The following is a 27,917-nucleotide window of genomic DNA, read 5'->3' on the forward strand; positions in this document are numbered from 1 at the left end:
CACTTTGTGTTTTTTATGCTTTTAAATTTCTGCTGTTAAGCACTTTGTGATGTTATGTCTGTGAAAAGCGCTCTATAAATAAATTTCATTCATTCATATTAAAACTCACCCTGTGTATTCATGTGTGTACTGTCTATTTAAGATACTAATTACTACATTAACTGTGTGGTAATTTACACTAATTCTAGAATATGCAACATAAGCACAAAACAGGAATGATTGTATCAAAACTAGATTCTAGATTTTGACCCATGGAATCTCTTTAGACACAAAATTAGAAAATAAAACTGAGCCCACTTTAGGGCCCTTAAGAAATCAGGTGATCATGTGCTTCTGGACTACAAATCCCCAAATAAATTCTCAATTACATGACGCAAAAACCACTTGGCACACAATAAGCCTGGCGTTTTTAGGAGCCCCCTGTGTCTGATGCCCACTACGCGCACTTTTAAGATGCACTCATGTGACGCCTGATAATAAAAATATGAAACACACTCACTTTCTGTAGTGAAAACTAGTATCCAGTGAATGATAAAGATATGTTTATTGACACATCCATCAGTGCGGACTCCAATGCAATTAACCATGCAAATTATCCAAGACAAGAGTAGATCATAGTTCCAGTGCTTTTTTTTTAACTGAACAAAAAGTTACAAATAAAAAGATTGCGGAGGTATTCCATAATCCTTATGTCGCTCTCATTATATACACTGTGGGGGGGGGGGGGGGGGGGGGGTTTGCATTAACGGGACATTACCGTGTAAGAGAAACAACTCGTAATTGTTAACAAGGACACTCATCGACTCTTGTGGTCTCCCTTTAGGTACACCATTCTGAAATTTGTCTTCTGATATGAACCGAGTTTAGGGACTTTCTTTTGACACGCTATCTCTATTGCAATGTGTCCATAAAGAGGTAATCTAATATATATATTTTATATACTCAAACCACAGAGAAGAAGTTCCGATAAAACCACAGATGCATGGCGATTTCTTAAACAATAAATGATGGAAGAGTTAAGATTTGTCTTGTTTTGGAGGAAAAAAAACAAACAGATATGGCAGTAAAATCAACATCCAAACGTTAAGGCACTAGGTGGGCCAAATGCTACACCTGTTTAGTCTACAAATAATTTACAATTCAAACAGTGCAGTTTTACATTTGTTAACTTAATGTTTTCCTTTTGAACCATGTATCTATGAATCAATGTAAGGCAATACATTACAACAAAAAAAAAAAAAACAGAATGTACCAAATAAACAGAAAAATCTATTAAGTTTTAGGACTCCTATATGCCATTACAATGGAATATTCCTTATGGCTTGGAGCAATAAAAATAATTATAATAAAAATAATGCATAGATTTAAATGATGATCTTGCATGCTTCCTCACTCAATACTCAAAACATCTAATACTTATGTCCCAATACTCTGTCCCAAACCTGATAAGTGACTTGCAGAGTGATAAGAATAAAGGCAAAAAGGCCAGAGATACTAGATAAAGGCATCAGTCATTTTCTTTAACTGGAGACAGAAGCACGCTTGCGTTTTGGCTTCAGTATCTGTCAGGTGGGGGGGGCGAAAAAAAAAATTAAAACATTTGATATTCATTTTCCACCCGAGTCACTGCAGATCCGCAATCCCTGTATGACGGTACCTTAAACTGAAGACACACTTGCAGGAGTCCCAGCAAAACCCCCGTTTACCTTCCCACTGTCATCATAACTGTCACATAATATGAAACACAGAACGTCTCCATGACGTGAGTCCCTCTATCCGCGCACACTGTCCATCTTAAGTCCAGGACGAGTGTGCCATCTTCTGGTAGAAATGGAGAGCTGCAAGTTTGTTGAGTTTGAACGACGGTTGTCTCTTGTGGAAAAGATGGCGGCGCCGGGTGTTAGGCCTCTTTATGTCCACGATGCCTTTGTGTCTGATATGTGTTGCAATTTTCCAGCGCTAGATATTTATTGATATACTCTTTCTTTGCAATGAATTTTCTATGTAAATACAGGTTTCTCCGGGTTTTTTTTTGAGGATGAGGAAGGAGGCAAAGTTTAGAGTCCAGAAAAAAATCCAAACGGTTCAGATGGTTAGCTGAAAGAAACAAAAACAAAGACAGGTGTCCAGTAAAAGAGAGACATATCTTTAGCTCGGTTAGTAAGCCAATCAGAGTCAACATACAACAGAAAAGCCGGTTTATAGACACTGCAACACCGTTAACACCTCTGCATGTTTCGTAAAAATCCTTTTTATGGACCATTCTAGCGAAGAGTTGCACAGTAAGTCCATGTTAGTTACTGAACCCAACAACACGTTAGTGCCAATTAGAAAAATCCCAAGTGTCAACTGGAAAGAGCCCAGGAGTCAACCAACCAACCAACCAGGAAGTGTCTCGTGTTAGAAACACCCAGGAACACAATTAATAAATAGACAAGTTTAAAGCTGAAGGAAAAAAAAAAGTCTAAAAAAGTATCAACACTTTCTGAAGAAGTTCCTGTCAACAAGTGCTGGATGTTGTGTTTGCTGCTTGGAGGCTGGACTGCGCTCTGCTACAACACAGGAGACAAACAGCAGGTCACGTGACTGACTGGACCACAGCTCAGCCCACCAGATGGGATATAATGCAGCTTCACTCACTCGCTGCCCAAAAACAACAGCACACTGCCTTATTGTATTTCATGCAATCAAGTGAACAAGACATCAGCCACAAATTGTCAAGTTACCTCAGCTTTCCCGTATTGCTTTTAGGGTTCTTGCGGAAGGACTGGTTTGGTCCGGAGCGAGTGGACATGGAACGAGGTGAGGCTCTGGAAAACGTGGATGGCGGGGTCTTGGGAATCTTCTTTCCAAGATGGCCGATCCATTTCTTCTGCTCATCCTGGCTCAGAGCCAGCAGGAGCATGTCCCGGGCAGAGGTCACATCGTAGTTTACTGTGTGGGAGGGGCACAAAGTGTTGTAGGTCAAGAATCCAGATCAACAGTCCAAAACCCAAAGTCAGTTTACTATAAAAGATGAATTGACTAATTGTTGTTAACGATAGCTCGTCTTCTTGAAAGATAAAAGTATAAAGAGTTTGTACACCATCAACAGCTTAGACTGCCAAAGGACTTTACTTTTGCAAGGAACGATAACGTCCTCCTTTTTGTCGAGGTGGTCCTTGTGGCACTTGACGTGGCAGCGGCGACACTCCAGCGCCGCCGGCGGCTTGAAGACGTGCCACAGAGGCTTGGAGCAGGCCTCACAGCTGGAAGGGAAGTGGTACAGCGTGGGGATGAACTCGTGGCCTTTGTGTGGGAAACAGTTGGTCTTGTCGCCCTGAGGGCCCGTCTCCATGTCCGCCTCCTTCCTGCACTCTCCCTCGTTGGCGTAAAGGATCTGATAACAGACGGAGAAGCAGGCCAAAACGTCAAAAAAAGATCTGTGCTTAAAAATAAGCATTTCTGTGGCGGAGCAGAGCTTCGCGGAATCTGACTCGACATCTTGACATCAGAAATATACAGGCAGAACGCATTTATGAGAATCTATAGAGAAATCTCCAGAACAGGAAGGAGCCTCCGACCTGGAATATCCTTGGAATCTCTTCCGTCTCCGCTCGGTACACGTCTCCTTGTGTGACGGGTCTCACGTGAAACAGTTTGCTGCACAAAGAAGGCACAAAATGACGTATCAATAACACTGTAACCTTCACCAACATGTAAAACACAACCCCTGCTACTGGGCCTTGGGGGAAAAACATTTTTCAGCAAAAATGTGACCGTCAAAAAGAAAGAAAAAAGACTTACTCGATATCGAGTACCATCGAGGGGTTGGACTGTTCCTTATCCTGCTCGTCGTTGTAGAACAGAATCTTCTTGCTGCTCACCACCACATACTGTAAATATTAAACAGGACAATGAGAGGAAGACGGATATTGCCCTCAAGGGGTTTGCGGCATTCTCAACAAACCGAAACAGACAAGCAGGTGTGCAGAGGAAACACCAAACAAAACAATAAAAAAAACGCACACATACCTGCTTCTTCCATCCGTATCGCTTGATATTCGCTCGGTTAGGAATCGACAGCCAGCCCTCCAATCGGGATTCTGAAAAGCAGCCCAGATGCAACAACAATTACAAATCCATGCAGTGAGTGAAATGCACTGTGGAACAAAGGCCATGCAGTGTTTAAATCCAAACTCAACTGGGGGGGGGGAGGATGAAAAGTTAACTGACAAAGGCCATAATTGTTTCAAAAACACCAAGTGAACCCCTTAAGGAGTTCTGCCAGCGTTAAGGTGACTGCAGTGATTAGAGAGGAGTTTAGACATCCCATGCTGCTACTGCACACTCCCCATGCAGGAGGAACATATTGGACACGGGTAAGTCCTTCTTACAGCATGTTAGCAGAGCGCGGGAGATTATCACTTCAAATTGAAGAGTTTTTCAGCATGAATTGGTTTTCTCTGAATTAGCTTGATCACGCCTTTCACAGAAACAACCATGTGCATTGCAGGTTATATCCCTCATTTGGTGCTAAAAATGATCATTTCAAGTGCATGCAGCTGAACATAAAGTTAAATGGGAACAGAACTATAAGAGGGGGCTTGTCAACTAAAACGTGACATCGTGAGGGAGCTCTTTGTGTCCAAACGAGCAGTACTTCTAGATGAACATGCCGACAACAAAAGAAACAATAAAGAGTGTCGAGTGTTTGTAGTGCACACACGGTGCCATGAATTAAAAAAACAGGCTCTTCAGTTTCAAGACCCGTTTTGAAAGGGGCTGAGTGCGAGGCGGTAAACCTCACACAGGGCGTAGTCTAGTATGACGGTAACCTCTGATCTCATGTGGTTACTTTACCGTTGGGGCTGACCTTTTGTGACATTAAGAAAGTTCACTGCCAGCATCTTTGCATGAAAGTCTGCCTTTTTTTTTGGTCAGACAATTTGAAGAGAGGGGTTTCCCACCTCTGGTAAAAGAAGACTTAATAAAAATCGGGGGCAAAAAAGACAAACACAACAGCTGCAGCACAGGCCAGGCAAGAGGGGCCGGTCCCCTCAGTTACTCACAGAGGGAAAGGAATAGATGTTACAAAGATAAGAAGACAACCGACTGGACATGAGGGGGAATAAAGAGAGAAGGATTCAACCACAGACACCAGCTCATATGAAAACAGACCTATAACAAGGCATGTTTGTGAATAAAAGATGTAGAGGAAGGTACGATCATACATTTTGAACAGATGTTAATCGTCGTACAGCAGTAGGTATGGCAACGTGACTTTAAACAAAAACCTAAAACCACAGGCAGCTGTTCAACAGCCTGTTCAATAAACACACAACATAAACACAAGATTCCTAACATGTTAAAAGGAAATGCAATGATACTTTACATCTTTCTATGCGATTCCCAGACTATTTAGATGTTCTGTGTTCACTGAATAGCTGCAGAGGAGTCCTGCGTGTGCAGTAAGAGCAGCAGCAGAGTCCAGTCAGTCCCTGTGGTGACCCTACCTGCAATGTTGCTGTCCGTCTCATCGGTCTGCAAGCTGGTGACACTAGAGCTATCCATGCGCTGCTGCAGGTCGTTCAGTTTCTCCCGAAGCTGCTCGATGTCGCTCTCCTTGCTGTCCAGCTGCATCTGCAGCTCGTTGCGATATGTGGATTCCTCTGCCAGTTGCTGTTGGTTAGCAGATGTGGTCAGATGTGGGTTGAGAACGAGGATAAAACTTTAGTGTTTACTGGGCTCTCGTGCTCTGGAACATCTTTAACATCTTTAACTTACCCCCTGCATCTCGCTCAACTCTTTCTGGTACTTGATGGCCATGTGGTTGAACTTGTCTTTCTCCTGGTTAAGATCCAGCTGGAGCTTGCGGTTCTCCTTCTCCTTCTTCCGCAGGTCGGCAGTACTGCCCTTCTTCTTCTGGTCCAGCTTCATGTCCTTACGGTTCATGATCTCGGCCAGCTTGTTCACCGCCTGAGTTATCAAAAGCAGTGAAACGGTTGGAAAGCATCAGTCACTGTTCTCCACTGGCATTACCGGTGTTTGCAAAAATACCTCCCCGGCTAAAGCTGCGACTCGTTACCTGAGTCTTCAGTGTGCGCTCCGTGTTGAGGACCTTCTCATAGTTGGCCTTGATTGCATTTGCGATCTCTTCCTTCTGAGCTGCATACTCTGTCGAGAAGAAGAGACTCAGCTTGTGCCACAACGTAATCACAATGCAGCAAAGAGGATTTAAGTTCAACAAAAGGGACAGTACCTTCCTCCTGAGTACTAAGCGTCTCACTTAACTCAGCCTTCTCTTTGCTGAGGTTCTCCACATCTTTGGTCAGAGTGTTATTGGACTCCTCAAGCTACAATTTAGACAATAAAAAGGCATTTGCATCTTACCAAATGTACAACATCATAAACATTGTGGAGGGATATAACAACACGGAGTTGGATTTGCATACCCGGGTGATAGTAGACTCCTTTTCCCCGATGTCCTGCTTATGTCTGCTGGTTGCCTTTTTGTTCTCCTGGTTGAGCTCATAGTACTGCTCCTCCTGCAGCGCCCGGGCAAGCTGCTCGGACTCGGCCTTGGTCACCGTCAGATCCAGCTGGGCGGACAGGGAGTCCCTTTGTACAGGATAAAAACAAATATGATTATTATTATTGTTTTAATCCTATGTCTCTTCAGCCATTCGTTATCACAAGAAAACTCATAAAACCATTAGCTGACATTTGGGTGGTTAAGTGATGGCCTTGAGGCCTCAATAGAACGGATTCTCTTACCTTTCACTGCACAGCTCCTGCACCTTTTTATGAGTCTCTTGTACCTGCCGGTTCCTTTCCTCAATCTCCTCTTTTAGTTCCTTGACCTGAGTTTTGTAAAGCGTCTGATGGAGGGCAGACAGATGGTTTAGCCAGTGGCTTTCACGTTTAATAAAGAGGACCGAGACATCGGGGAACTGAGACTTACCGAAAAATACTGTTCGGCCTCAAGCTGGTCCTGAAGTTCCCTCATCTGTCCCTCGTTGCCTCTGTATTGTCTGTTAACACATCAACCAAAAACAATAAGTGCTTATTAATTCTATGCATCTAAGCTAAGCTATAAGCTAATTACACAGCACTTTCCAAACACGCCTGTAGTAAAACGTAACTAGCAGCACAGCTAGCAGCACGGGCTGCAGCACTAGCCAGCGGATTAGCAATGGAGTGGAGGGAGCCGGACGCTAAACTCTAATCCTTTGATGTAAACACTGCTGCAGAACAGCTTTGGCGTGGTCACCCCCCCCCCTAAGCCGGAATAATAGCACTATTTTGAAAGTAGCAGGCAATTGTCGGGCAATTTACGCCTTGACTTCCAAAGAGCATTACTGGCCAGCGCAGCACAAACAGAAAACTAAGAGCTCCTGGCTGCAGCTGCTGCCAATTCATTTCAGAGTAACAATAACTGGCACAGTGGTGTCAGCAACTTTAAATTCTCCTATTTGTCAAGTAGATATAATGCAAGTATTTATTCTATTTATAATATTTGATATTATGTTCATTGTATACACATTGCATGCAGACAAATATCCAATGTGATGTGATTAGAGGTTGGACAACAAATGCAGAATTGCATGAAAAAAAAAAAAAAAAAAAAGTGCAGAAAAGCCACTCACTTGGTTAGCTGTGCCAGCTGGAACTCCAGCGAGCGTTTACTCTCGAGCACCGTGTTGATCTCCTGTTTGAGCTGCTTCTCTGAACACCTGAGGCGGTCCACCTCCTGCATGCGGCTCTTCAGGTCGTTCTGAGACTGGACACGCTTGCTTGACTCCTGATCTCCCTGTATCTGCAGATTATTCACCTGGGGAAGGACGGCAAAGGGGAGGTGAGATATATCTCTGACATAAGGCACAAAAAAATGCTGTACAAAAAGGCATTTTTATTTGATACTGCCAGAGTGAGGGGGGGTTTTACTTACCTCATCTTCCAGCCTCTCTTTTTGCTTCATCAGCTGCTCCATCTTCTGCACAGACTGCTTGAGGTCAAACTCTAACATTGAGCACTGCTTCTCAACCTCCACGACCCGGCTCTCCGCTCGCATCCTCGCGCCGTTCTCCTCAGACATCTTCGACTGAACAGCTGGAGTAGGACAGCGACAGAAAAATGGTCAAGTCCTTGTTCAACGAGTACCCAACTCCATCAACAAGAACAGATGTGATGGAACAGGATCAACACAAAATCTGATTATCAGTCGCTAATGAGCATTTTCCACCATTTTTGTTTTCATTTTCTATTACTGAAGGCATACTCTGAGCTGTAATGGTTCAGTTCTGTATATTTCCCTCTGTATTTGAAGCTGGAAATACTATGCGTTTGTGCATGGGGGCAATAAAATCCAGATGGAAAAACTGAAATGTAGATGAGAATCAGTATTATTGACAATAATGAGCCTCAACTATTAGCAGGAGAACTATCCTGAAAGAAATAAGCCTTTTCCAGCATGTTCAAGGCAAAAAGACGAGAAATCATTTGGACAGATCATCATTCTATTGAAAAAGCTCCCTTAAGAGTCTTAATATGCAATGAGGCGCTGTCCTGACATGCTGCCCGCTTACACTCCTTGAATTCCTCCCACACAAACATCCCCTGCAGGTAAAGGTCTGATCAGACGGTAGACAAGAAAGATGAAACAGGGAGAGGAAGATGAGGTCAGAAAGAAAGGTAATTAGATACAGAAGTTAAAGTAGGATTGGAGAAAAGAAATAAGGCAGCAAATAGAAAAAGCAGAGAGGAAAAACCGCGGAGCAGGACGTGCTCCGACAGAGGACTGGCATACCATTCGTGGCAGCTGACTTGGCTTCTTCGATCGACTCATATTTGTCAGTGAGCTGTGCCCGCATCACCCTGTGCTCAGTCTGTTCCTGCTCCAGACGCTGCTGCAACGTCTTCAGTTTGTAGTTCAGGTCTATCTCCAGGTTGTTCTTTTCCTGTGGGGGGGAGGGGTAGTGACAACAGAACGACATGAAGGCGAGCTGTCCCATCGTCTTGGAAGAAATACACTAAATAACAGCAATTCCTGCAATTCGACAGGGTGGAAGCACGTACGTAATCGGACAGACATAAGTATTTGTACTTCTTGTGTATACCTTCTCCAGGTTATTGCTCCTCTCCTGAGCCTGTTTGCGCTCAGACTCCACTTTGGAGAGGCTGTGCTTCAAGCTTTTGTTGTCCTCTTGCAGGCTCGACATCCTCGCTGAGAACGGACGATAAAGACACATCGTCACTTTCACGGTGCTTATGATATGAAGCTGGCCTTTTTATTCATATATTTCAATGTCAAGAACTTTTATCCACAAAAAACACCTAATACTTGTTTGACACTTTTTTTTTTACTGTTCTGAAAGTGACTCCAATTCCCACCTGCCCCACTAATTCTATGACTTTCAGACGCTGGTTCTCATTAAAAGATAACCAATTTGACTGTTGTAGGCGCTGTCAGCACTTGGGCATGTCTCACACATCAGTGGGAGAGTGGGTGACGGCTTCTATTATGGGAATTTCTGCAGCTGTCTCAAATGTCTGAATGAGAGTAAAGGAGTTATTTAGAACCACACTGAGCTGGTTTAATATATATATATGCACTCTTTAAACTTAGCTACTTTAAACACCCCTGTCTTTGTCTTTAAAAGGAAGTTTCAAAGCAGATTTATGGATCGTTATGGATTTTAGTGCTGCGTTTGCATATGTCGGTGTCATTATCTGTGTGTCGGTGGATCACCTTGCAGCTCCCTGATCTCCTCAGAGCCCAGGCTGTAGTTCCTCCTCTCCGAGTCCAGGAAGCTCTGAAGGAGCAGGAGCTCCTTCTCCAGCTGGGCCTTCTCCCCGTCCGCAGCGCGGCTCCTCTCCTGCAGCTCGCGGTTCAAGCTCTCCAACTGGCTCATGGACTTGGCCATCTCTGTGTGGCTCTTCCTCAGTCTCGCCGCGGTGTCCGACTCTGCACGCAGGAGGTCGTTGGCCTCTTCCATCTGTCAATTAGAAGAGACGAGCGGGAGGGAAAATGAAGTTCAATGTATTGTCCTCCACTTGTCCAGACTGTGTGTGTGCGTGTGTGTGTGTGTGTGTGTGTGTGTGTGTGTGTGTGTGTCTACCTGATTCTGAAGCTGCACGATCTTGTCATTTGAGGCCTGAGAGTTCTGGCTGATCTTCCTCATGTCTTCAAGCTGCTCCTTTAAAGTCGACACTAGAAAAAAAATAGATTGAAAATGAATTAAACAGGGCTTTATAAATGCTGCATTCATGTAGTGTTGAAATAATCTGAAAAACTAGTACCCTCAAAACAACAAATCGGAAAGTCTGCAAAATTTTGCCACACGACGTGCTGAATAAATGTCAATTACGCAGAAACATGGCGGACGAAATGTAGTGTTGATGGTTATAAACCTTTTATTTATTCAAATGTTGCGTGTGAATTCTTTGCTTAGATATAATTTGTATTAAGGGATTCGATTGTAACCATTAGTTGCTGCCCACATAGAGTAACCTAGATTAGTATCACACGTCAGCAGCGCCTCATTATCTTTACCCTCATTCTCCAAATTGCGCCTCTTCTCTGCGTCCTGGTCAGCTTTTCTTTGGTACTCTGTGAATCTGTGCTGCAGCATGATCTTGTCCTTCTCCAGCAGAGACACGCTGCCCTCGGCACTCTTCCTCAGGTTCGCCTGTGGCAAGGAACAACAGAGCAGCTGTGATGTGTGGCAGGAAGAAACCAGCTCGTAATCTAACCTCCGTAACAGTAGAATAATTCAACTTCATCGTTTCATTCCATCGTCACACTTTTTAGATGCATTACCAAAACAAAAGCTGGCGATGCAGTTTACGTTTATGGATATAATTGCAATTAAAGAAGCAAATATCACAAAAACAATGTATAATTTGTCCATAAAAAGAATGTTGTACCTCTTCATCCAGGTCCTTTATGATCTTGTCGATCTTGGTGTTTGACGTCCTGGGGAGAACAAAACAATACATCACTACATTGGATATCTCTTGAATAAAAAGTGTACAAAGGTCTGGTTTACTCTTTATAAACATGTAACAATACACATGCAACCAGAGGGAAAAGAACAGGTCGGCACCGTGACATGATAACCTATCTGTGGCCCATTTTGCATTTGCAAATATCAAAATTTAACTAGAAACAATAACGACTTTATTTAGAAGTAAATGTCTATGTCTTCTCACTAAACCTCCCTCTGTGATGCTGTTGTCTGTCTACGAGACCAAAGAATTTGCATCCGCTCTGTGCTTTGACTGTGTAAGCAGCTTCCTTCTTGTGATGAATACAATTCTTGTTTCAATACCTGCATTTCTGCTCCAACTCATCCTTCAGCTGCATCTCACTGTGGAGCTGCTCCTCCAGCTGGTAAATCCTTTTCTGCAGGTTCTCCAGCTAAAACAGACATGAAAACAATCTTAGATCTTCATAGTTACAGACAGATATTGCAGGAAACTTTATAAAAAGGGAAATCGAATAAATTGGCAGATCTCCAAAAGTCTTCCACTTACATGACTCTTGTCTTCCTTTGTGGAGCTGCTACGTTTGTCACTGGCCTTCGTGGCGGCGCTGGAGCTGCGCTTAAGGCTGGAAACAGAAGACATTTAATTACTGGAGCATAATCACAACAGTTGTATTAAAACCTCTCGTTAAGGTGAAAACGAAACACTACCACTGCTTCTTCACAGCAATGTTCTTAACTACAGGAGCATTTACAGGCAACCCGGAGAGTTAATATATCTGACATTTGCTCCAACATAAGGTATTCAAACAATGTTTACTATGACAAACTGAGTTCTACCATGAAAAAGGTTTATTGCTCCTGAAGTCATAAGTCATCTAAAAGGGCCCATTTTAAAAATGATTCCTTTGGTCGAAGGAAAATCGAACCAACAATCCCGCTGATTATGAACACGTCTGGCAGACTCACTGCTGACTGCTGTAGTAAGTGAAGCCGACGAAGGGGAGCTGGTTGCCCACGAAGGCCTTTGGTATGGGGAAGGTCTCCTCCTCTCCCCGATCCTCCTCGATGTCATCGAAGTTACTAGTGTCCACGTCACTGCTCAGCTCAGGCACTACCGGGGCAGCCGCTACACAGGGCACGACAAGATGGAAGATTCGTAAACAGACAAACGGGGCCACCAGTTCATTACGTATAATAAGTCACTGTCTGTTTATGGCATCGCCCGTGATTCAGCCAACATGTAAAAACACAGGTTACAGAAGAGAGTCCTGAAATGATTGGCAAGTCAAGATCTGTCAGCCACCAAGATGATTATTCTCCATCATTAATTACACATTATGCATGCATGCATCTGTAACTTATATGCTGATATTAGGTCTTGAACGATCACTTAATCCAAATCATGTAAAACATATTTGTTGACTTTGACCTATTTGTCTCTTTTCAATGGATCTATTATTTTTTAATCTGCCATAACTATATTATGAAGTAGATTACCTTCCAGATAGATAAAAGACACAGAAACATGTTCAGCTTTTCTCTGGATCACAGATCTCTTTTGAAACCCCCTTTTTTTTTTGTAAACAAGGGAAACCAGCCAGTTAGCAGAGCTGGTCAGCCAGTGGAACGACAGAGTAGGCCAACGCTAAAGTGCTGACTGCAGCCTAGTAAAGTATTAAATATAAAGCCACTAAAGAACTGACTATAGCTCCTGGATTTAGCCCTCCATTTCTAATCTCTCTCTGCTCCAGTGTCAACCCAGGCGCATTAACATTTGCCATGGACTGCTTTCCCCCCCCCCCCCCCCCCCCGTCGTTGGCCTCAAAAAGGGCTGTGCTGCCAATTATTCCTCTGAGCAGGAATCACGTTTAGTCTCGGAGAGGATACTGAATGAATGGCTCGTCTACAAGAATTTCCTGCAAATGTCTGTGTAGTAGGTCAAATGGAAAAACATGGACGCTGGCTACACGATCAAAGGAACAGGGAGCCGAATGCCAAATGAAAACGGGAGGTGTGAAAGTAATCCGTGATGTTAACGGTGAAAGTGTTCTCACTGTCTCTGATGTTCTCCCACGTCCACTGGTCATTCTTGAAGAAAGGATGCTTCTTGATCTCATCTACGCCATTACGGCCAAGGCGGACATCCCTGTAGGGGGTCAGGAAGGACAAGTTTGAATTCTTGATCATGTCAACGGTTATGTTCGGCAGAAGCAGTTCTTAAATATCTCTACGCAAAGAGCTACATCTTCTACGTTATTATGTGCATGTCAATCAAGATTCCTTCCACCGTCAATGCCCAAACCCGGAGAGGGTGTAATGATAAGAACCCACCCTAAGTGCTCAGTATGTCGCTATCTAACCTGTCAGTGAGGAAAGCACAGATGAGATTCTTGGCGTCATTGGAGATGTCGCTGTCGTCGGGGAAGGTCAGGGCATTCTTGTGGTTCATAATTTTGCTGTAGGTCCCCACCAAGGAGTCCGCGTAGAAGGGAGTGTCGCCTGAGCACAAACAAGAGCCACGGGTCACTGTTATGTCCCCATAACAAACATTCAAACTGAGCAGGAACATCTTTTACAACCGAGGGAAAGGTAGAAACCACTCAAGGCTTTCGTCGTTCTTGACCTTCAACTTCATTCTGTCGATAAGATTTACAAGATAACAACACGAACCCTGACGGGAAATATCTTATCAAACACTCACCAACTAGCATCTCGTACAGGAACACTCCCACTGACCACCAGTCACACTCTCGGCCGTAATAGCCATCTCCTCCTTGGGATTTCAGTACCTCGGGCGAAATGTAGTCTGGAGTTCCCACTGCTGTGTCACATCGTACCATACCGTCCTGAAGAGGAGACACATTGTTTAAATCATTTCAAGTTTGTTAGTTTTTTCAAAGAAATAAATGAATTATCAGTATAACACATGCTTAAATGTTATCACCACATACATTGTAAATATTATTATGGTGACAGAAATTAAATGTGACACCTTGTTCATTTTCATGCAGGTCCCGAAGTCTGCCAGTTTTAAATGGCCTGCTATGTCCAGCAGCATGTTATCGGGCTTCACGTCCCTGAGAAGGCAAAAATACAGAGACATCAAACGCATGTACAACACCCCAAACAAATAAACGAAATCACTTTGCATGCGCTTTATGTGCACCGTTGGAGGTTAGAGCTGCTTGAGGGAAATAAAGCTCTCCAATTGAGAAGTGTCTGAAGGTGCTGCAGTGTTCTGCAGCCGACGGGTCAGCTGTAATGAGGCATGAAAGTAGACCCAAGAGAGCGGAGGATACGTTTACTTGAAAATTCCTTTCACTACAACAGAGAGCTATTTAATGCAACCGTCATGGTGTGAATTGTCAACCATCGCAGCAGTGCACAGAGCTTAGTGTGTAGAATAATATCCGTGAGCATTTTATAATAGTTTAAAAAGTTGTCACGGCAGAAGTTATTATATTGTAAAAAAGTGGCTACTCATTTTAGAACATTTTAACAGGTTTGAGATACAGGTTGATACACTAAATAATTAACTGGGGGAAAAAACACATGATATACAACTTTCTAATGTTGGAGGAGCATTAGTTTTGAGTCCCGGTTTTTAAAAACAAGCAGTAATGACAGCTGCATGACACCTATAGTTAGAAGAACACTAGCAAGGAACTAGCATTCATGCTAAAAACAGTACCTCTGACCCTGGACTTCCTGCTTATTACAAAGCCCCCTTAGACCATAGGTCGCTACCACTCCTTCTACATCCTGCTGCATACCTCAGTTGTCAAGACCCATAAAAGATAAATGGTTTTACACCCTCCAGGTTTCAGATGCCATTCCAAACAGACTATGAAACCTCAACGACCTCACATAAGTCAGAAATAGCATTTTCCATTAGAGACTAATCAAATATCAACGTGTTTGCCTAAAAACAAAACCCGACAAACACAACGGAGACGTGGAGAAGTTCACCTGTGAATGAAGCCCATGGAGTGGATCCCGTCCAAAGCCAGCACCACTTCGGCTGTGTAAAAGCGGGCCCACTTCTCTGGGACGTCATAGTTGCTCATCAAGTTCACCAAGTCGCCGCCCGGCATGTATTCCATCACCATGTAGAGGTAGCGGTCGTCTTGGAACGCAAAAAAGAGCTGCAGAATAGAAACGAGAGGAAATTATTCGTAAAAATACCAAAGAAATACCAGTCCGACTCACACACAGTGCTGGGTTTATGTAGGTGAGGCCTACATATAATACCACACTAGGTTAGGTAGAGTTTTAGATGCTTTTTTTTTTTTACCTGCACCACCCATGAGCTGTTGGCAAAAGCCATGATGTCCCTCTCCTCCCAGAAGAAAGCAGAGTCCGACCTCTTGATCATCTCAAACTTGCTCAGCAGCTTCATGGCGTATACCTTGCACGTGGCTTTGTGTCTTACCTTTAAAACAAAAAAAGGTGAAGTGTTGACAATCAATTAGGCGCATTCAAGTAATTCTCACAAGCAACGGTGTTTTAGAGCAACACACAAAGAATGTTACATTATTACTGAACTAATAGAAAACAAAATACTGACTATAATACTTGTTTGTAGACATCACAAAACAGCTTTCTTACCAATTGCACCTCTCCAAATGCTCCTCTCCCAATAACTTTAACCACCTCATAGTCCACCGCTTTCATGCGTAGATCACGGATTTTACTAATGGTTTCCTTGTCTGGGGAAAAACAAAACAAGTAGAGAGAGATGTTAATAGAAAATAGAAGTTATAGAAGCTTAAGTTGTTGCACTGACTTTTAGTTAATACAGTATAAGGTGCCCGAGAGAGCTTGCAGAGGTTTTCTGTTACCAAAATACATTTTCCAGAGGTTGCATTTTGTTTGGGAGATCAGCTACCCTGGTTTTTTTTTTCTTCGTTTTTTTACTTCCCGACATCATTTAGATGTTATGTACTGTTTACATACAGCAGACTTTCATATGAACATCCAGCCTGTTGGCAGACAGATCACAAAGCGCTGACAGCGCCTCTGCACAGCTGAGAGCTGCTGCTCAGGGAGGGTCGGCCTCTCCCTGATGTAACAATGCAAGCTCCCTCAGGGGACACTGTATTCACTGTTCAGACAAATTTGGTCACAGTTGAACTAGGGGGGGGGGGGGGGGGGGGGAATTTTCAATTCACATGGGTCATAACTCAATCGATCTAAAATAAAAAAGCAAGGCCCGAGTTATTGGAATAAGAACATTTAAGAGAGAGTCATTTCTACTGGGAGCGTAGGTTCCTGGGATCATGAAATATCCCAGAGGACCCAAAACGTGTGTTTGGAAATGGTACAAATAGGATTTTGTTGCCGTTACACAGACACACTGTGTGTATTTGTATGTGTGTGGGGGTGGAGGGCCCTGCGTGTATACAATGGAGCAATCAGCTGATGTGATCAAGAGCAGCGCACAATGCATGGAGGAGAGAATTCAGAGTGAAGAGCCCTTCAGGCAATGCATGCTACTGAGGACCAGTGTCTCACATGACAGCCAGTCCATTAGTCCACATCCGTCAATGCATTTCCAATGTACTGTACCAAGAGTAATTCAGCCCAGGGGTTTACAGTGGGTTGAGCTGATCATCAAAATATGAAACACTGACTTTTATTTTTACTTAAACCGGAAGGCAGGAAGAGTGGAAATCATTTCCCCATAAAAGCTGTCACTACCCGATCAATACTGCACGTGAATACGCATCTCAATAGATTTCAGTGCAAACTGTATTTACTGGGGAATAACTCTTGAGAAACCAGGGAAAACAAAAAGTGAAGGTTACAAAACAGGCCACAAAGGGGAGGGAGAAAAGGCTGCGTTACAACTTGCGAGTGGGAGTAGACATTCGTTGTTTAGTTTGCTTGTAGGTGTTTTGGTGAAATGATATGTTTGCCTATATGTAATTCAGGAAATTAAAGACATATATCCCTGAAGATATAACACTGATGCCCCCCCCCCCCCCCACATCAGACATGGCTGGCTTTACAAGAACAAGTTATGGGACAAACGCTGTATTATGATAGTTTCCTTGAAATGTGACTGCGAAGAATTGTGCAGTTATACTAGATCTGTGAAGGAGAGATCGATTCAGCCTCACTATCGTCCTTTGGTAGGCATTTCAGTTATGAGGTTTCCCAGTCTGAGGGCACTGGGAAAAAGAGAAGCCACCACCATCGGCATCATGTGGGTCACCAGCCATTTATGAAAGCCCCTTTGTTGGGGACACTAAGCAGCAGACACCTATTGTGTCCAAGCCTACATAGAGACGGTGACCCAAAAACAGCCTTCTTCTCTGAAGCCTAGGCCTGTACCCGTATGCAACGGGGTCTGCAAACACAAAGTGGTTCAAAGTGAAAGACACGGAGATCGATGCATGATGTGAGCTACTTACATCTACTCAGAAAGTTGTCAATGCTCTTGTTTTTCCTCAGGGCAGGGAAGTCGAGGTCGTACACCAGAGCGTCCAAGCCGTCCTGCAGGCAGAGGAGAAAGGGTTAGCAAGCAGGCAGACAGAGCTACAGCGTCTACGCTGCACACAACATGTAAAACAAAGCTGTGGCCCGTCAGGCTGCTGGTCTCTGAAGAATCAGCATAAAGCCATGAGTGGGCGACTGGGCGCCAAGCCCGGATTACATTAATAATGTCTCGGAGGCTTTCAGCTTCTTGCTACTGTAAACATTCACTGTTTGTGAAAGTGATTAATAACAGACCCACTGAAGGATCTCAGAGCTTATTAAAGTTTATTAAATGGAGCCTCAAAGCATGTCTCCTGCCATAGACGGCGGCAATTTAAATTCACAAAATTATTGTCGTCCCGCCGACAGAAAATCTTTGAAATCCATGAGGTGCTTTCTTTATAAGTGAATTCTGCCGTTTCAAACAAACGTTCTGAACGGGCCGAGCGGATATCGCGAGCACTCCTTCTTGTTCCTGTAAGAGGCCGCAGCTTCACTTACTGTAACAAAAACAAGTGTGGTGTTAATGTTATCGATAGTCAGGCCTCTGACAGCGTACATCTGCTCATGAGAGCATATGCAGTCGGAGGAAGATTATCATGTCTGGGCGCTGGAGTCAGCTGCTGCCCAGATATGCTTTTATGAGCCACACTGAAGGAAAGCCTTGAAGCCAGTAAGCAAAACATGGACGTAGCGAAAAAGAATGTTTCACAGCTTTACTACAGTTTGTGCATTAATATGGACATGAGCGTCTAGGTTCCGATCAGGTTTTTGAAGTCTCCCACCTTATCCCGACCACTTCCTGCGCAGGCGCAGCGTCAGCAAAGTGACGTAAGAGAATTACAAACAATGGCTGCAGTGAAAGAGTCTCATTTGTGATGCAACGAGGAAACTTGAGTTTTGTTTTTTTTGTAATGAAAGAGGCTGTGAATCAACTTCGTACCTGGAGGAACAACAAAGTCTCCAATTAAAAGCGTTTGTTTCATTAATATTTCCGGTCGCTCTCATCTCACTCACACATCGCCTCCCAATGGCGCCTGCACATAGCATGCAATAATCAGTAAATGGGACACTAGTACAGTAGAAACCTCTACAGTGAAAATTGATCACGATAAGCAGACCATTATTATAACCAAATTATATTGTTTTCAGTATTTTACATGCAGATTGTCATCCAATTGCCATTTGTGTATCTATTACATGAATATAAAGTCATGTTTATGCTATTTATTGAATATTATTGACTGTTTCAAACACGGCTTCAGCTGTTTTAAGAGCAGCCCATTCATTTTCCGTCTCCACCGCTAGCAGCCATGACTGTTTTATCGTTATTTGACAACAAAAGGTAGCCTGAAGAACATGTTTCTTATTTAGAAGAAAATGACTTCTTTCCCCGTCATGATTTAAATGTGCACCAGCTTTAAGAAGTCAGCTGGAAGCAGCAGTGAAATAGAAATAGAATTACCATAGTTTGTCATGTATTAATATGATCAAAGGAATGGGATAAGCCTCACTAACAGGATACACTCCACCTTAACACATTTACATAAGAAATGGCTGGTGTGAAAAGCGATTTATATTGCTGGATGACCAAAAGAAGAGTTTCCCACCCTGCTAACAAAGCTTCTAAAAAAAAAGCAACTGAAGAAGCTAAGTATGTTCGGATGACTGGGGCAGCAGGGTGGTGCCTAACAATACCTGAACAGTGAGGTAAACCGGGTGACTTCACAATGCTGCGCTGCACCCAGCGACCCTCGTTACAAACTCTCTCTTGACAGCTCGAGCAGCATTGTCCCTGCTGGTAGTAAAAACCAGATCAACAGGATGGTGTTGATTAATAAGAGTGGAAAAAGACAATGCATATAAACACCCTTTTCAAATGGTGATGTGACAGCTACAATATTGAGATTCCAAGCACTACAAACACAAAGGACAGGGTAGATTGTCTCTGGCTGGATAGGAGCACAAATGCCACCGGCTGGATTTAATCTAATCTTCTATAATCCACAATGGCTGAAAGAAGACAGGCACTTGAACACAACATACTGTTATGTTTTCCCTGTAGCGGGTGTGAACCAGATGTTGAAATTGAGCCTTTTCTGACACCTTGCCATGGGTCACCTAGCCCAGAGATTAAAATATTAATATTCCAGCTGATCTGGATCTAAACACGTTTTTTTTTTCCACTTGTTGACATAAGATACATCATTCTCCGAACCCACTTTCATACCAAAAATCTTGTCATTCCTGTATTGTGAATGATGCTCGGTTAAATATTCAGAGGATTTCTTTTTTGCGTCTCTGAGCAAAACAATGATGACACACGTTGAATCAGCAGCTCAGACGAGCCGAGGAATCCTCTTAAGTAACTCTGCTGAGTGGAGGTCAGGGCCATGTCGCGCCCCCCCCCCCCCACCACCACCACCACCCATCAATGAGACATAAAACAAGCAAGAGCCCTGTGGGATGGGTGGAAACAGGGGGAAAAAGGCAGATGGGAGGGGAAAAGTTGAAATGGGAGGCGAAGAATGGCTGGTGGGAAGAACAAAAGCGACGTGGACAGAATGTGGGAAATTAATAAGAGGGGAGGTTGTGATCAACACACATGGCTGAGGTGAGAGCCAAAAAAACAACTTAAAAGTCAACTTTCTGGTGGGATAAGTTACACAACCCAGGCCATAGGCTGGGAGAAAAGGGGGCCTTGTTCGCAACCAGCCTACACTGAAAAAAAAAAAAAAAAAAAAGCTGAAGAAGTGAGTCCTTCAGGACCCTAATGACAAGGCTCCGCGCTCAGCAATGCACGTTTGCATAACTTCCTGCCACAGAGAGACAGCCACAGTAACATTCCTCAACGGGACCGTACACGTCAGAGAGCTATTTTAGGTATGTGGCCAAACAAGTTCTCAACAAAAAGTGAAGGAAGGGAGGAAAAAAGAAAAATAATCCATCCCAAGCACAGAGTCACACAGTGAGCCTTATTTTCAATCAGCACTAGAGCCCAACACTATGACGGAGAGGAGGAGGGAGACGAGGGCCGGTGCATGTGGGGCTGGCTGGTCCAATGGTAGAACAAATGAAGGAAAAAACAAAGAAAAATCAGAGGAGAGCCATGCCAAGAGTCTTCTACCGCAACACCAGCGGGACAAAAGAACACGGTTTAGTTTAGTTTAGACAGCGAAACACTGTGGAATAAAAAGAAAGAAGATTTTAATTGCCAATTAGAACAAAGCGGATTTAAGTGCAAACTGTACAACAACAAACAAGCAATCTGAAGAAGCAATAGTGTGTAACAACTGTCTGTATCAGCTACAGGCCTGGGTATGGGTTCTCTGGAATGACCCAGTGCCAAGCAGTATCGAAACTTCTGCACACTCACACACACAGAGAGAGGCAGAGTCATCCGGTTCGATATATCTATAAATATGAAACATAAGCAGCCGCTGCTGAGTGGTTTGTGTAAGGGTCAGTAACCAAACATCATCTGCTGCTATCTGGCTTTAGCTCTGAGACCACTCTCCCACTGGGCCAGATGGAGCAGCCAGTAGCACAGACACAAAATCAGCTCCAGGCTACGCTAACAAATATGAGGCGGGCGGCCCAGGATCACTGTTAAAGCTCTTTCTTAGCTAGTAATTCAGAGTCATTTCCAGCCATTAAACTGTTGGTAGACGAGCACATCTACCGCACTTATTGCAGCTGAAATTTCCGAGGCGTTTCTGTCTGCTTTCCAGGCAAACAGAACGAAAAAAAAGGGGCATTAACGCTAAAAATTTGCTGCGCAAAATGGAAAAGAAAATGCTGCGGTAGTGCAGATAAATAGAGATATACACAAGGTGTGTAAATATTAAATGTACGTGGAGCTAGACTTTAGCCTCTAAGATCTCTTCTTTCACTGAAGGGACAGCCCTGAACCAACCGGCAAAGAGTTTACGACAACAATAATCCAAAAAGTTAGTGAGAATATTTATGAACATACAAAATTCTCTTACAATCTACCCCATTAGAAACAAAACCATGCATAAAAGTCACTCATGTGCAAAAAGCATTGGGTGGTCAGTCCACAGGCTATGTTTTATTATGTGGCAGTCTTGGAAAAAAAGAAAATATATATATATATATATATATAGCTGGGAATCCAAACCAGAGCTTACAGGACTCCATGTTATCCGATTTCTGCTGATGCTGCTTCAGCCAGAGGGCGACACTAAATAATAATATTAAAAATAACATCTCATCAGCCTATTAACGAAATGTAGTAATTATATAAAAACGCACAAGCCGGTGGTTGACATTACATATGGCAATTATTTCTTTAAGCTTTAGGGGAGAGGAATCCACACACACACACAAGCTCTTTTCCAGACATTAAAGTCTGAGTTAAAATTTCCATGGGAGACTCAGCCACATCATCCATTTCTGCATGCCAGCACAAGGCATGTGGACCGGCCTAAGTCGAGCCCTGCTCCTCACTTCCTTTTCTGCCACCTCTTTAAGACAATATGCTTTCCACATGTGAGCAATTGTTCAGACAGCCATTCAGTTCGCCACGCAAATAAAAAAGGAAGTTCCACACCAATGTGATCATACAAACCAATGAAACCACTCAAAGTGTGAAAACACCACATCGCTTCCTCGCTGCTAACTCTCAGGTACACGCAAATACATGTATACAACTTAGTTTCATTGAGAGATTTAGTTCTTGGTCCAAAACTCCTTTTGCACACCCCTGCTGTACAATGATATCTACTGACAGAAAATCCCATTTACCTAGAAAGACTGCATATCTAACAGCTCCGCTGGATAAATGGCAGTGACAGTGAACCCAGGGGTGGCAAAACAGGGGCATTCCATTTCCTTATGAGGTCCCAGTGAGCGAGAAACACCGTCACAAACGCTCTCATGTCAAAATATAATTGAGTTATTCCAACAGTGGAGCGCACTCACGTGTTCCACCGACTGAGCTCGGGATTCTCAAGCAAAAACTTGGGAGTTGGCCCAGGATTTCTGACCTCGCCCCGACAAATAACCGTCTTATTAAAACGTTGACTCGGCCTATTCCGACCCATCTTCACCGGGCAGGGTGTGGGGTTGGGTGGGTTCACAGAGTCCGCTGTCAGTGGGACGAACTAACTGGGGCTGGAAGCCCTTAAGAAAGGAGATGAAAGAAAAGCAGGAGGCTGTAAAGTTCAATGGGTGAATCAAAAAGGAGAGAGTGTTCCATTATTAAAAGACTGGAGCATTTTAGTATGCATTCCTGCACATAATCAGTCAGTGGAGCTACAAATAGCTCCGCCAATTGTTCTTCAGCCCTGAACCTTTCTGACAATAGGAACGGAACAATAACCGTGACCGCAAATTCATGTTTATCAACTCAAGGAGATTATTCAATTCATCATTAAATGTTTCTGTATTCTAGCTATGAAAATAGCATGCTTGAAGTTGGCATAGCACCGCCATGAAAGTTCTGCCGCTCTTAACTCTTCCATCAGTGTGACAGCCATGACTCCATCAATGTCTCCTGGGAGCTGCACTACCACCGGACAATAACAAAGCTGGACAATATCACAATTATATGCACACTCTTTGTTTTTGTATGAATATGTAGAACGATGGCAAAACAAAGCAGAAACAGGTGACTGAACTAACCGGAAAACAATGGCCGTAAATCAACCCAGAAACTAATAGCATGCTTTATCAAATGGACACAATTACTGGTAAGTATAAGAAGGTTGAATGCATATTAACATGCATACACATAACCACCAGTATGGTCCTTCAAAGACTGATAGTCGACGAGTGAGCTCATGCATCGCTCCAAATGAATAAGTTACTGAAAATGAGACTGAATATTTTGATTTGACTAACTCTTGCATTTATATGAAACAAAACAAAAGTTTTCCCTCTGTCAACGCTGTGCAGATGTGTCTCTAAGTCAAGAACCAAACACAGACTGTAGCTTCATTATCAGTGCTGACAACACCTAACAGGTGAGGTTTGTCCATTAGGAGGCAAAGGTTACTGGGACACGGGCAGGCATGACAAAGATTGACTGTACTCCTCCAGGCTGTTACTCAAGTTGGGCCACAGCAGATCGACTATGCGAGGCGATTTAGGAGGAACGCCGGTAAAATGATTCCACAAATCATTCTCATGACTCAGATTTAGGCAGTTGTGACAGAAAACGGTCCCTCTGCCTGTGCAAGAGTTATTTATGGTCAACATCAGGAGACGCTGGTGTTGCTTTATATCATAAGTTTCCTTTGAATGTCTGAACTTCAGAATTAGGCTGAATTTTTCTTGAAATATACATTTTTTTTTTTTTTTTTTAACATGCCACATGCAACAATACAACTTAATGTAAACAAGTAAAAGCTTCACACTAGCAATTTCTATTCCACAGCTTCTTTGCCACACAGGACCATTATTCAGTGACAAGCATCTCCATCAATTAGTCCACACAGATGTTGTTGTGGGACGAAATCTAATTTGAGTGGCAAATGCCGGCAGCCGTTAACCTACAAATGTGATTTTAACGCGTTCATTATATCATTCATTTAATAAAGCATTTAAATAGATCTAAATTTAAAAGCATGAATGAATTAACACAACGCTCGTGTGCATCATAGCAGCCTGCCACCACATGAACTGTACCACTTCACTGTTGTTGATTTATCTACTCCATCTTATTCAACCGATATTCTAAATCACTTCAAAATAAGAGCATCCACCTTAACATGTACGTGCAACATTCACATCGTCAACCACTGGCTTCAAATCTGGTTTACTAGCCGTGCAGTTTCCTGTAATTACTCTTATTACAGATTTAGAGTCCAAATAGCAGATGAAAGAGGGATCAAAATGTACCCCAAGTGCAAAAGTAGGAACAAAGACAAACGCCTGCTTTTTCATCTCAAAAGCAGGCAAAGCCCTTGCAAAACATGTTCCAACAGATAAACCCAACCATTTTAATATGCCAAATAATTACAGAGTCTACCACTGAGGGACACAGTGAAAAAGCAATTTATATTCCATATTTTAATAATTTGGCAAACACGTTTCCTCAATGCTAGCGTTCAGAGACTCAAACTAAGGTGAGCACGTTCAATCCACACATTTGATGAAAGATGTTGCCGAAAGAAGAACACACACGTGGACAATGCTCAGACCGTTAATGTCAGTGAGCTTTCACATCACAATGTCAGGAATTCTGTCTGCTCAGATTGGCCGGCCCAGAGCACAATCATTTGGGGGGGGGGGGGGGGGGCATCCAGATAAGGCTCTCCTCTCTCCAAGCAGGATTTATTTAAAGGGTGAAGATAAGGGGCGACAGGGCTTGAATACTGTGCTCAATAGGCCGGCCCAGAGCCGAGTGTCACCATCACACAACACAGACCAGGCCTCTTATTGGAAGAATGTTTATGTCCGACAGTGCTCTACTTCAGACTCAGGTACAGAAAAACACAGCCAGTAAAAGGCTCGCATTGTGCATTCTGATGGAACCTATTACTCATAGCCAAGCATGTCGGCTGCTTTATGAGTTAAACGTCCTGATTCACGGCCTTCAAGAAACATGAGTCTTCAGTCCACATAATTTTGGTTTATGGGTAGAGAGAGGAGCCCACACCCAGCTACCTCAGAGCTGCCTGCCTGGCCTCCACTCTTTCTCTCTCTCCAGACGTGCAGAATGGCTTTGGGACACACAGGGAACTCCGGGCCAGTCAAAGACAAGAGGTTATTTGATTAGCACGGAATTTTATTAAGCTGTGGGTGGAGTTGCACGGTGGCAGAGGGAGCCTCAGCAAAAGGCCTCCATTCATTGATCAGGCCAGATTGCAGAAGGGGGGGGGGGGGGAGAGAGAGGAACAACACCCTTGTGTGTGCGGCTGCCAGCAGGAACAGTCCCCATAGCTTTTAGCCATTAAAAAAATGCAGCGCGTGTGCACTTTCAGGTGAGTTTAATTGCCTCGTTCTGCAACAGGATGGGAGGTCACAGAGAGTAAGCAAGCTTTCTTTTTCAAAAGACAGCGATCTACAGCAGCCTATACACAAACACTTCAAGTTGTGTGCGTGCGTGTGTGTGCGGGGTGGGGTTTTAGGACAAGCCCCCTTTCCCAAAACAGACCGCTTCCCCGGCATTCCTTTGCTTGTTAAGTCAGCCTGCGAGCTGCTAATACATTCCATGTCATACAATCAAGATACAGGAATCATTAATCAAAGAGATTGACCTGCTGTGAACAACACCTGAAGGAGTTACAATGAAACTACCGCATGTAGGCAGACTTTAAACTACCGGTCATTCCTTGTTAATCTGAGCCGTGAACTCTAGCATAACGTAGAGGGTTCATCACCCAACATCTGAGTGTGACTGCTCTCATGAGTCACTAAGAGCCCAATCCTTGTGAAAACACTCAGTGACACTGTCACCCAAGCTGAAAGGATCCTGATATCAACAAACACTTCCTATTTGCTGCATGTAATTTGTTGAAAAAAAAAAAAAAGCTATGATGGTGTTGCTTTAGGGGTTTAGCACGTGGCAGCAGCCGCCTTCTTTCCTCAAGGCTGGAGAGTCACATCAGTTGTCGCCCATAGACGTGAAGCAGCAGGCAGGTGTACCGATGCAGCTGTGGGGGCCTGCAGGTTACGACAGGCTTGAGAGGCAGCCTATCACTTCAAATGAAGCTGAGATAAGTCAATCTAGACAAAACAGCACACCTAACCACCAACTTCCCTGTGATCTAAAATCAAAGTGCACTAGTGGCATCATAAAGCAGTATCACACTGTAGTGGGTGGCAAGGAAATCAATACAGATGATCAGAAATTTAGCATAATCTGTGTTAACTGGCCCTGACCACAAGTAATCTGACAAAGTATGTCTGCATTGTAGAGAACAGGAAACCGGCTGCCACCTGTCAGTCTAGTTCAGTTACCATTGTTGTTTAATTAGTTATTAAAGCAGTCTTTGTTAAGTGTTAACTGAATACACATCCGAGTTAAAAACATCTATCCCACTGCTAGCAATTACATATTCATTGTTTTTGGGGCTGCAATGTTATGACCGTAGGATACCAGAGTTTGTTCATTGTTTTCTTTTTGCAAATGCTTAATATTTATATATATTTATAAGTTATCACACGCAGGTGTTGGATCATGATTAAGTGTGTGTCTGAGTTTATATAGACACATTCCGTCAGTGACAATCGAGACGACTTGTTGGTCTCGGAAGAAAGAATTCTGCTCCAAGTAGTAGCCTGACCCCAGAACGGTTGACTCGCTAGCCGACCTAGCCAAGCCAAGCTAGCTAGCAAGTTACAAACTTACCAGAAGACAATCCGTGTTTACTTCTGACTGTGGGTCCTTCAACATGGCATCGATTTTTTCAAATCGAGCCGCCATACTTTCCCCAGCAGACATGTTTGCTGTTAAACGTTCGAGTCGTGAACAAAAACACGCTCACTGGCTAGCTAGCTAGCTTTAGCAGCCAGCCAGTAGCTAGCTAGCCAAAATGTTCCTTTTCTTCGCGTGAACTTTACGCAGCACTTTAAAGAAAATGCATCGTTCTCCTCGAGCTTTCACAGACGATGAAACGTTTAAGGTTGCGTTGAATGTACAAAAGCCACATTCTCACGAGTCGAAAGAGGTTTTTTTTTTTTTTCCCCTCGGTAATGAGTGGCAGACAACTTCTAGTGGCAAAAGATAAATGCGGCGACAGATTAGTCAGCCTCCGCAGGATGCCACTGAGGATAAGGGTTTAAAAATGTTGGTGCATCCGAACAAAAAGGCAATTAAAAGTTAACTGTTTTTGATTATAGGAAGGTTAGTCCAGGCCCGTTCCCATATCTGTGCCACAGGCCCTTGCACAGAAAACGACAATAGATTCTGACAGCTCAAAAGTAGAAGTGGTGGGAAAAAAAACTTCTGCTTCTTCCAAATTTCGATGAGTTTAAAACACGGTATCGTTACGACGTCTAACGGCGGTCCTTCCGCTGCATCCCGTGCGTACTGTCATTGAGTGTCGACTGTTTCCCGTCCACTGTGCTCTATCTCCCGGGTCGAAGGCTTCTCCATCAACTTTAAAATGTGTGTTAGTTTTCGGAAAGAAAAAAAACCAGCAGACGATGCCCGATTTTCTCCCACAGCCTGACCAACATGTCCGCCTTCCTGTTCAAACACCCCGGAGAAAGCAACTTCAAAATGTCAAGTACTGCGCATGCGCCCTGCCGAGGCGCATTCAAAAGAGTTCAGACTGATGGTGGCAACATGTTGCTGTTCACCGTAAATGTGACCAGTTACCACATCTACTACCACAGCTAACATCAGAGGGAGGAGAAAAACATAATATAGTTAATGTTAAGTACAAATGATCAATTGTATTTTATACTTGTCTATATTATTCTATTCAGTGACTGAAATATCCACATGAAATAACCCATTCTGTTCCATTATATTCCATTCTAATTGTCCACTAT

The 27,917-nt window shown here is 43.5% G+C and overlaps 1 protein-coding gene across 3 annotated transcripts; it reads right to left on the reverse strand.

Moving 5' to 3' along the window:
• Positions 1-527: 527 nt before the first annotated feature.
• On the reverse strand, positions 528-27,637 carry rock1 (Rho-associated, coiled-coil containing protein kinase 1). 3 transcript variants are annotated; one of them, XM_076098213.1, is made up of 34 exons: positions 26,770-27,637; positions 17,387-17,468; positions 15,579-15,679; positions 15,265-15,402; positions 14,940-15,115; positions 13,963-14,047; positions 13,672-13,816; positions 13,331-13,469; positions 13,025-13,116; positions 11,937-12,096; positions 11,518-11,593; positions 11,313-11,401; positions 10,909-10,957; positions 10,535-10,670; positions 10,101-10,192; positions 9,731-9,977; positions 9,099-9,205; positions 8,789-8,939; positions 7,931-8,091; positions 7,629-7,813; positions 6,944-7,013; positions 6,757-6,860; positions 6,435-6,600; positions 6,242-6,335; positions 6,068-6,156; positions 5,767-5,958; positions 5,496-5,661; positions 4,015-4,085; positions 3,787-3,875; positions 3,564-3,642; positions 3,118-3,379; positions 2,727-2,934; positions 2,483-2,552; positions 528-2,097 (listed from the first exon to the last, which is right to left on the reverse strand). In XM_076098213.1, the coding sequence occupies exons 1-33, from the start codon at positions 26,860-26,862 to the stop codon at positions 2,501-2,503; spliced, it is 4,146 nt and encodes a 1,381-aa protein (XP_075954328.1). In that variant the 5' UTR covers positions 26,863-27,637; the 3' UTR covers positions 528-2,097; positions 2,483-2,500. The 3 variants fall into 3 exon arrangements, with proteins under 3 accessions (XP_075954328.1, XP_075954329.1, XP_075954327.1); XM_076098214.1 differs by lacking the exon at positions 2,483-2,552; XM_076098212.1 differs by having other exon boundaries at positions 528-2,552.
• Positions 27,638-27,917: the final 280 nt, after the last annotated feature.

The sequence above is a fragment of the Anarhichas minor genome, unplaced genomic scaffold, assembly GCF_050575085.1.
Source record: "Anarhichas minor isolate MPS153535 unplaced genomic scaffold, ASM5057508v1 ptg000024l, whole genome shotgun sequence".
Taxonomy (NCBI): Eukaryota; Metazoa; Chordata; class Actinopteri; order Perciformes; family Anarhichadidae; genus Anarhichas; species Anarhichas minor.